The sequence below is a fragment of the Nuphar pumila genome, chromosome 8, assembly GCF_984573655.1.
Source record: "Nuphar pumila chromosome 8, dmNupPumi1.hap1.1, whole genome shotgun sequence".
In the NCBI taxonomy this organism is placed as follows: Eukaryota; Viridiplantae; Streptophyta; class Magnoliopsida; order Nymphaeales; family Nymphaeaceae; genus Nuphar; species Nuphar pumila.
Genome location: NC_143256.1, coordinates 99,070,836 through 99,081,413, shown reverse-complemented (window position 1 = coordinate 99,081,413; position 10,578 = coordinate 99,070,836). Strand labels below are relative to the sequence as shown.

Here is a 10,578-nt window from a genome sequence, read left to right as displayed (position 1 = left end):
AACATCGAATTCGACAACAATATTGGCTCAAAATGATGGATTCTTGATGGAAACACGGTATTTTTTGAAAATCCCTCGTTCTCTTCCTTTTTAGATTTTAAATCTCAAGATTTTTGGCAAATACCCAATTTTAATCAGTTGTTTTGATGAGGAATGGGAAAACAATGGTAGATATTTCCTTGCCCCAAAGAAATCCACTAAAAAATAGACTGAATCACCAGTTTTTAGGCCGTTTTCTTTGAAAATAAAAACCAAGTGGTTTTGATCCAAAAACTCTCAGAAATATTAGAGTCTCTCATGCCTAAATGCTAAGGTTTCACTGTAAAAAGTTTTTTTGACATCCATGCATGCTTCAAAATTTTAAAAAATTTGAGAAAAAATCATGCGACTCGAGTAATAATAAGGTGTGTAGTTAATAAAGTTTTTGGTGTGAGCCGAATCCCCCCAGGTTGCTCACTACAAAAACACACACAAAAAAGAAGAAGAAGAAATAGTAGAGTCAAATGGACTTATACAACAACAATCAAACATCTTTACATTGTTTTTTTTGTGTTTCTAATGATAGATGATGTTAGAATCACGTGGAGGGTGAATTCGGGTGGAAAAAATAAGGACTACGCGATAACATAGGGAATGAACAAGAAGGTTTCTTCTTCCAATGGCCTCTAACCCATTACTTAATACTTTGAGAGTGAGTATCACGTGCTTACTTTTTTAATAAGCCAGTGCGGCATGACGATCCTTCCTTACTGTCGCAAGCCTTCCTATCGGTCTGTCACGGGCATAGAAGTTTTTGCAAACCCGCAATGCGCCAAGCTGCCCAATCTGAACAGCCTAATGACCAAAGGCCAAGCACTAACACTTTTTCATGTGCTAAATCATTTTCATTGGCCCTACGCACCACTCCGTGCGCAGCTGCCTAATGAAAGCTGATCAAATGCATTTCAAAATGCGTACTCTAAGTAGTTCATGTCGCTTAGTGCATCGATGTCCTATACCAGCTATCACTTCCGAAAGGGACACAAACTTACCTTAGCCTTGTGTGCCATGAAGCATATTACAACTCCATACACATGCTACAACAAAACCTCATCACCGAAGGAACAAAACCTTACAACCCCCAGTCTGAAGACTAGTTGATAATTGAATATCATAACGAAGAGCACCACCTAGACTCATTCGCCGGCGCCTAGACATTCACTCTCCTAGCCCCGAGTCACCATACTCAGTTGGAATCCACTAATGTAATCCTTGGGAGAATTAGCCCTAACCCACATGCACCTCCGTGTATCCAAATGCTATGCGTGAGGACTCTTGCAAGCCGATAGGTCCTTAACCAAATATCCAAAGGTAACATCCTCTGATCCGCTGGCTTTGCTTAACCAAACAACACTCCACGTCTATGCTGCCATACAACAATGCACTAACGACGATATTGTTGCCTATTGCGTGCCATGCTACCACCGCACGTCACCAATCAAGCCAACACACACCGCATATTCCACTACAACTGCCCCATTCTGAAGGATCGGACCAGGACATTCTCCCCCACCCAAACCATTATCGTCCTCAACAATGGTGGTGCAGGTAAGAACACAGTCTTCACTGATATGTCAGTTTTCCTTTATATTTATCTTTGATTTACTCTTTTTTTCATCAGCCTACTCAACTTGTTCTGGTTTACCTCCACCATCGCCGCAACCTTTAACATGCCAAGTCTCATTGCTTAACACATCTCCGATCACTTAGACAGTAGTCTTCTGCTTTATCAATATTGAGCATTCTCTGCTCATGAGACCCTAATGCAGTCTCATACACAAGCAGGTCATCCTCGCCTACATGACAAACTTGTCATCTTCAAGCTCATGGCTGGGGTGCCTTCCAACCCCAACAAGGGCAATTCTAAGCCCTTTATGGTCCTCGCAGAGAAAGACGACCACTAATGTGTGCCACGAGAATATCAACTCTCTTAAACACCACTTATGGTTTTCCAATGGTCCAAACTAGTCCTCAAGTAGGGGGATGTCATCTTGCGTATCACCCCAAAGTGGTCCTTCAAAGTGTCTTTCTGGGCACTCGTCCTCACAAGGGCACCTTAGCCCAATGCTGCAATTCTCCTTCCAAAGCCAACACGATGTAACTCTCATCCAGAGTCAGCAAAACGTTCTTGCAGGAACCGATGAGTCACGAACAACAACTTTTTCTACATACAAAATTCATAGAGGATCTCCCAATTCAAGGGACCAAAACAATGAGCATTTTGCTCAACATGGGTACTCCGCTAACTCACAATCTTGAGAGAGAATCTATAAGTTTAGTTGAGTCTCCCATACCCAAAGGTGCAAATTCATCCAGCCAAATCCAACGTGCATTCTCTGCATGCACAAGACAAACGTCACGCTCCACTAGCGAGCCTAACACACAACTAGTAGGAATCTTTAGCTTATTTATGTTCACTTAGCCAATTGAACACCAACCCTACACTTCTACTTACCGTGGTCAAGATGTCCCATATCATCCTGCTAACATCTTGATTCTGTGCTCGATCAACAATACTTCAACTGCGAAAATTTGAGTAACAAAGATAAACCATCATTGTCCTCTTCAGTGTCACACTCTATGAACAAAAAAGTCTCCGTGAATATTTCTGCTCTGAGTCTAATTTGTCATGGGCATAGAATTTCTCGCAAACCCGCAATGCACCAAGTTGCCCAATCTGAACAGCCTAACGGCCAAAGGCTGCGCACCAACACTTTTCAATGTGCTAAATTATTTTCATTGGCCCTGTGCATCACTCTGTGCGCAGCTGCCTAGCGAAAGTTTATCAAGTGTATTTCAAAATGCGTACTCTATGTAGTCCATGCCGCTTAGTGCATAACCATACCATACCAGCTATCACTTCTGAAATAGACACGAACTTGCCTTAGCCTTGCGTGTCATGGAGTATATTACAACCCCATGCGTATGCTACAGCAAAACCTCGCCACCGAAAGAACAAGATTTTGTGGCCCCCAGTCCGAAGACCATTGAACACCATAGCGAAGAGTACCACCCAGACTCATTTGATGATGCCTAGGCATTCACTCGCCTAGCCCCGAGTCACCATACTCGGTTGGAATCACCTAATGTGATTCCTGAGAGAATTAGCCCTAACCCACACGCACCCCTGTGCGTCCAACCGTTATGCATGAGAACTATTACAAGCCGAGAGGTCCTTAACCAAATCTCCAAAGACAACATCCTCTGATTCACTGACATTGCTTAACCAAACAACGCTCCACGTCTGTGCCACCATACAACGATGCACTAATGATGATACCGCTACCTATAGCGTGTCATGCTACCACCACACGTCACCAATCAAGCCAACGCACATCGCGCATTCCTACAGTCGATGCATTTTCCACTCCTACAACTACCCCATTCCGAAGGATCCGGGGCAGTGAGTTTGCCATATTTAAAACTCACGAAGAATGGTTTGATCCTATCACACCCTTTGGGAAACACCTCTTTCCTTAGAAAGTTGCATCCTTGGCTGTAGAGATGTATTCATTGTTCATGACCTTTCATTAAGGGTCATGATTTGTGACCACATGTCCTAACTAATAATACGTTAACTCAGGCCAAATGAATGCACGGCATCATACTTTAAAGTTCAACCATTATCAAATATTTGAATGATTCAAACTAGAGAAGACATCCAATGGGACCAACAGTCAACATTACCAAACTATGACAATTTTATTAGAGAGTATTTTCAACTATCATGGGTAAGGAACCCCTAGTTAGAACTAATAGGCAGAAGTTTTGACCAAATCTAGCCTTATGGATGCATTCAGCATGGTGAAAATAATATGAATGGGCCTTGGATCATAGTGTTTCAATGTAAAAATATGATTCTTTGAGAGTTAAATGTTTGGCACGTTGCATCATGTTGATTTTTCAACCTTGAAAAAACTTGACACACATTCGGGAACCTGATCCAAGTGCTTTCTACTAAACTAAACATGTAGATCACATATAGAGGGCTAGATGTGCAAAAAAATAAATAAAAAACGTTAGAATTTTCACTAGGGGACTCCTTACCCACAAAGGTAGCAAACATTATCCCGTCCTATTTAGTAGATAAATAACAATCCCCAGGACAACTTTTCCATTTCATTCAAGCTACGAAAAAGCATGCTTCATTCAAATAAATCCATCTTAGCATGATACTTTTATTTATGTAAAGAGATGAAGCAAGCAGAACAACATGCATCTACCACACAAACAGTCTCTTGATAAACTAATGCAACCAACCAATGCAACTTTAGGCCGAGAGAGTCCCGTTGTTCCTTGGGGTTATAATGGCCTTCATAGGATGGAGTTTGTGAGTTGTAAGTACAACTGTGTCAACATTTTCTTCCTCCCCCTCACAAAGCCTCCACTGAAATTCTTGCACAAACCTTCCGATGGATGTGCAAGCAATAAGCATTGCCTGCAAAGATCCAGCACACACTCTCCTCCCTCCTCCAAAGGCCATTGTCTTGTATAGATCCATGGTCTCATACTTTTCATTCAGAAATCTCTCAGGCTTCCAGTCTTCAGGATCTTCCCATTCATTTTTGTCGGTGTTGCAAGCATAGATGTTTATTGCAACCTGAAAATCCAAGTAATTAATGCTGCAAACTCGGCTCGTTTGTTACATGCAACTTTCATGGGAAAGTACTGAGCTGGCAATCCTTTTCTTTTGCTTTCCCACCATGAATGAAACAGACATCAAATCATCATGGTTGACATGTTGGCACAAGTGAGACCCATTTTTTCGTACCACCTACCACTTTTTATGTGGAAATCCTTTCATACCTCCCCATATGAAAGCTTTCTGGCAGGATTTTTTTAGAAATCCATGCCCCATCCTATGAAAGGCCATGATCTTTCATGGTAAAACAAACGGAGCCTAAGGGTGCGTTTGTTTCACAGCTTTCCCTATGAATGCAGCCCTTTTTCATAGGAAAGAGGGTGTCTTTCCTAATAGAAGTGAAACATCTCCGGGCCCATATAATAAATGTGAAAAAACATCATGGGTTCACATATTCTCCATAAAGAATCACTTTCCTTACTGGATGTCCTTTTTCAGGGGAAAGTGGCTTCTCTTGAGTGAGGGGCATTTGTTTCATGTCTTTTCCTGTGAAAGAAGCCAGCTTTTACAGAAAAAAGGGTCTCTTTCCTAAGAGAAGTGTAACAAACATATCCATGGGAAATATGCAAAAGAGAATCATTTGTCAAAGTGGGTTTACAGCTCTCCCATGGGGAAGCAGCTTCCCTCCTGCACATCGCTTTCAAGGGAAAGTAGCTTCCCTTGGGTGAGGGTGTAGCGAACCCCCCCTAAGAAAATAGATCAGCAGATCTGAAACTTGAAGCCTTAATTAAAGTATAAATCATGCCTGAGTGCCAGCAGGGATATCATATCCTCCAATTTGGGTATCTTCATGAATATATCTTAGAGGCACAATTGGAACAGGGGAATGCTTTCTCAAGGTCTCATGGAAAACAGCATTGAGGTATGGCAATTGAGCCAATTTCTCCTCTTTGAGTATCTCAGAACCACAGACTTGCTGAATTTCTTGGTAAAGGCATTCCTGTAGCAAAACAAAAATGTCAAAAAAAATACTGAAGCCACAGTAGTCAATTTCTGGCTACACAATTTCCAAAAGTTCACCTTCTTTCACTCAACAAGAATGGGATGGAAACACTGAGATAGGGAAAAGAATGAAATGAATTAAGGCTCTGTCCGGGAGCTGGTAGGCGGAGAGAGCTTATTCATTTGTAAGGTGGCAGCTGCCAATTCCTGGATTTGACAGCTAGATGTGGTAGTTACCAAATTCAGTTTTTCGTGTAAATACCAAGGGGAGACAATCTCACCGTCTTTCTCAAATGCATAAACTATCTCTTCAATGTCATTCTCCCAAACAGCCACTGCTAATTTAGTTTGACCAAGTTTTTGTCAAATGCATAATCTCCAATCCCAACTACTAGTTCCCAAATAGAACCTAAACAGCAAAGATGGGAACAGTGTCATTCTCAAATACATAAACTACCTCTTCAATACCATTCTCCCAAACAGCCACCACGAAGGTAGTTTGACCAAGTTTTTTGTCAAATGCATAAACTCCAATCCCAACTACTAGTTCCCAAACAGAACCTAAACAGCAAAGATGAGAACAGTGTCATTCTCAATGTTATTGCCATGTTTATGATTGCATTGTATTTGTATTTGTGTGCGGCACTCAGTGTTGTGAAAAGCGTTGAGGCGTAGCGAGGCGCTCCACCAAAAACCAAGGCGAGGCGTAAAGCGTAAGCCTCAATTTTTTTTTTTTGAAAACTTTAAAAAAATTATAAAAAATATCTAAAAATACAAATAAATAAAGAAATGCTTTATTGATGAAATAACAACTAATAAAAAATAGAAAATCTCAAATAAGTACTAAAAAATATGAGATTAACATATAAAAGTAACTAAAAACTGATTATATAATTGGAAAATATATGAGATTAACCAAAAAAAGTTAAAATATACTAAGAAACTTATTACATAACTGAAATAACTGGAAAATATATGAGATTAACCTACAAAAGTTAAAATATATGAGATTATTCTAAAAAATATGAGATTAACATATAAAAGTAACTAAAAAAATGATTACATAACTGGAAAATATATGAAATTAACCAATAAAAGAAAAAATATACTAACAAACCATTTACATAACTGGAAAATATATGAGATTAACCAACAAAAGTTAAAATATAGTAATATACTAAAAAACAGATTACATAACTGAAATAACTGGAAAATATATGAAATTAACCTACAAAAATCTTTTTGATTACTTCTCAGAAATCTTGTAATATATATATATATATATATATATATATATATATATATATATATATATATATATATATATATATATATATATATATATATATATTTGTGCTTCAGGCTTGCGCCTTGAGGCACAGAGGACCGCACCTCAAGGTGAGGCGCACCTTTTGTGCCTCAAGGCGCATTTTTGATAACACTGCCAGCACTACATGCATCAAGAATGTAATCAGTAGTTAAACTGGCACTTGAGAAATGTTTTGAAAAAAGGAAAACATTTAATCTTATGTTGCTTCAGATTCCCATGGGTAAGAGGGAAAAGGATCACATTTGCTTTAGTCTTAGAAGGGATGAACAATCACAGCTGAAAATCCAAAAGCTGTGATTGTTGGTCACATGGTCAGTCTTGTAACCAACTTTCCACGGGATCCAAGAGAGAAGCATTCCCATGTGGGATTCGCAATCACAACTTGCACTTTCTCATATTTCACTAAACTTGAGAAAGTGCTGCGATTGTGAGGGCAATCACAGAAAGCTGAAAAGATCCAAGAATCAGAGGGAATTACAAATGTGACACAAGGATGCATTGATAAGGTCCAATGGATCATTTCACCACCTGATACTTTGGATTCTTTGCAAGTTCAAACATGGCCCATTCTGTGGTTACCATGGTTGTGTCCGAGGTCTCAATTATTGGTTCCCAAACCAGCATTCTCACTTGCTTCTCTGTAAGAGTTTTCCCTTCATGTAGCAGAACATCCAGATAGCTATCAGCTTCCTGTGACAACAGAAGTAAAAATGGCACATTTTTTAAAATTGTTAGGAAACTCCCATCTGTTGAAACTAAAACATAAGCCACAGCAAGTTCAATCAGCAACATACTGAAACAGAATTTCAATTGTAATTACCTTCCCAAGTGCAACTCGTTTTTTCTGTTTTTCGATCAGTGCCTTCATAACTGCACTGCGGCGCCTCTCCATCTCCCTGATTTTGGACTCTGCTCTGTTAGGAACCCAGCTCAGATACGGAAAGAAATCTCTCCAGTCGACTTCTATTGCACCCATCATTGGATCGTCTACCAGAACGCGAAATATTTCCCATCTTGATAGTTCAAGACCAAGTTCTTCAACATAGATGGACTCAACATCCTGACCCAGGGCCTAACTTTCCATAAAGAAATGAGCCAAGAAGATCAACTTAACGGCCTTACACTAACATGAAAGCAAAGAAAAGCAAACTGCATTTACCATTGATACTTTAGCAACAGTGACATATACCGACATCGTTGTGGCGGTAAAGTGGCTGCCCTTAACCACCTTTACTGGCAGAAATTACTGCCACAAAGAGACATTTTTCTTGTATGCTTGATAACTAAAATTACAAAATTACAATAACCTGTTTCAGAGCTAGACTAAATAGCTGATGCTTGAAGATTGTCCTGAGATTTACTGCACCATCTGGATTGGCTTTAACCTCACTATGCATACTCTTTACCATGTTCTCTATCATCGCGTCTCTATTAGGCCGAAGACGTTTCTGTTGTGATTTTTGCAATGCAACAATCAATCAAAAGTTTGAAGCAAATATTTTCCATTTTATCCAAAGAACAAGTGCCACCTCTCTAAATTGATGAAACAGAAGAAGAAAAGTATGGCTTCTTGTAGAGCTAACGTGTTCAGTTCTATCTTAAAGTTCAATCACAATAAGAGAAATACAATGAGAAGTAAGATTTTCTGCAAGACCTGAGCATTGGCTCCCAGGACGCTTGTGAGCAAGTATTTCTTGAACAACTTGTGCTCATCCCCATAGTCGCTCATGGCCACCATGGACTTATCATTAGTCAATATCCTTAAAGCATTTGGAAGCTTCCTTGTTGATATTGATGAAAATTTAGTCACCATAGCCTGTCAATACCATTCAAAAAGTTATCATACACAAGAACCATAATACAACAGATTTTTACATGGGTTATTATGCTTTCAACGATCCCTGCAAGAAACATGCAGCCTATCACCTGTCAAAATCAACTCAGTAAAAAAAAAAATTCTCTCTCTTGAACACACACACATATATATAGGGAAAATATAAAGTGGTTTTGTACCATGATACCATACGATTTGTATGGATCTAGCCACCAACTGGTAGATCTAACCATACAGATGTGTTGGCATAATTTTATTTACTATGTTAGAAGGTTTTTCATGTCTAATACATCAAGATCCTATTTTTGAGACACTAAAAATCAACGGCTCACAATTCTTGAAAATAAGGGTGGTCTAGAAATGGTATAAAGCGTTATATTTCAGTCAACTTTAACACATGAAAATATTAAATAGAACATGTTATTAACATGATCCAAAGATAAGATTTCACATTTGGAACTTGGATTTATGTAAATCAAGTGTGTACCACCATAGACCATATATATATAAGGGCAGGTGTGCACCGATTTCCATGAACATGGTGTACATCAAAATTTCATCTTTTCTTTATCATTTTTCAAAATTCTGAGTACAAATGAGTTCTACATGGTCAATTAGTGAAAATTGGCTTTTGGATCATCCGATTCTGACATGTAATCTGTTTTTTCAATGACCCACAAATTTTTAAATTTCAAACATTACAAGTTCATATTTTTTTTTGTGATGAAGGAAAACCCTGAACCAGGTCACAGGTCACTTAATGGGCCCGCCCTCCTGCGAAATAAAACTCTATGTTGAGGATACAATCACCCAGCCTTACGTGTGCCCCAACCGTGATAAAAGAAACGGCAGCCTCATGAACCAGCAGGATTCGATCCTGAGCCTTCAGTTTGACACAGGACCCTGATGACCATTTCATCAAATGCACTTCATAAAAGAAAACATGAACCAAGGACCAGTTTCTGTATGGTTGGATAGCTAAAAAACGATAGCTTTCGCCCGTAAACTCGGGATGTAACTCGGGATGTGCACACGCAGCCCCCCCTCTCTCTCTTTCTCTCTCTCTCTCTCTATATATATATATGTATATATATATATATGCAAAAAAGGACCATTTTCTTACTTCTTTGGCTACTTTTGTGGAGTTGAGAATCACAAGCTTTGAAGCTCCAGTCTTGATGGTATAAACAGGCCCATATTTTTCAGCCCAATGTGCAAATGTGATGTGGGGCTTCTTTGCCTTCAACTGATGCAGATTTCCTACCACAGGCAACGCAGGAACCACTACACACATACTCAAACATTATACCATTAGTAAAGAAAAAGGAACCAAGCGACTAAAATTCAACATATGATCAAACCAACGAAACCAAAACCTACAGAGACAAGAAGAGCTATAATAATACCAGGTGGGTGATTTTTGGACCTGTAAAATACACTCTTCAACACCACCCACAACAGAAAACAGAGCCCAACGCTTACAGTAAAGATGGTGGCTGAGTTTTCAACAAGAAGATGGGCCATCTCTTGTTCTGATACAGAAATCAAAGAGGTTACTCAAGACTCATATAGAGAGGGCCGCTCCATGCGGGGAGCGGCGGCAGATTCATTGAAATAGACATCTCCATCCATATCTTATGTTTCCTTTTTGACAGGGATTCTGTCATGCGCAAAAAGGATCCTATCCTGTCAGACCGTGGACCCTACTGAGCTGTCCAACATGCATCTCTCAAAAGATCTATGTCAATCTTAACTGTTGCATCTCTTCGATAACGGCTAGGATCAGTTTAT

General features: G+C 39.4%; 1 protein-coding gene across 1 annotated transcript; it reads right to left on the bottom strand.

Moving 5' to 3' along the window:
• Positions 1–4,259: 4,259 nt before the first annotated feature.
• On the bottom strand, positions 4,260–10,311 carry LOC149830036 (ent-kaurene oxidase, chloroplastic-like). The gene is made up of 8 exons (XM_090015362.1): positions 10,164–10,311; positions 9,911–10,071; positions 8,608–8,769; positions 8,261–8,401; positions 7,774–8,025; positions 7,482–7,643; positions 5,427–5,621; positions 4,260–4,639 (listed from the first exon to the last, which is right to left on the bottom strand). The coding sequence occupies exons 1-8, from the start codon at positions 10,309–10,311 to the stop codon at positions 4,310–4,312; spliced, it is 1,551 nt and encodes a 516-aa protein (XP_089871488.1). The 3' UTR covers positions 4,260–4,309.
• Between the last annotated feature and the right edge of the window lie 267 nt (positions 10,312–10,578).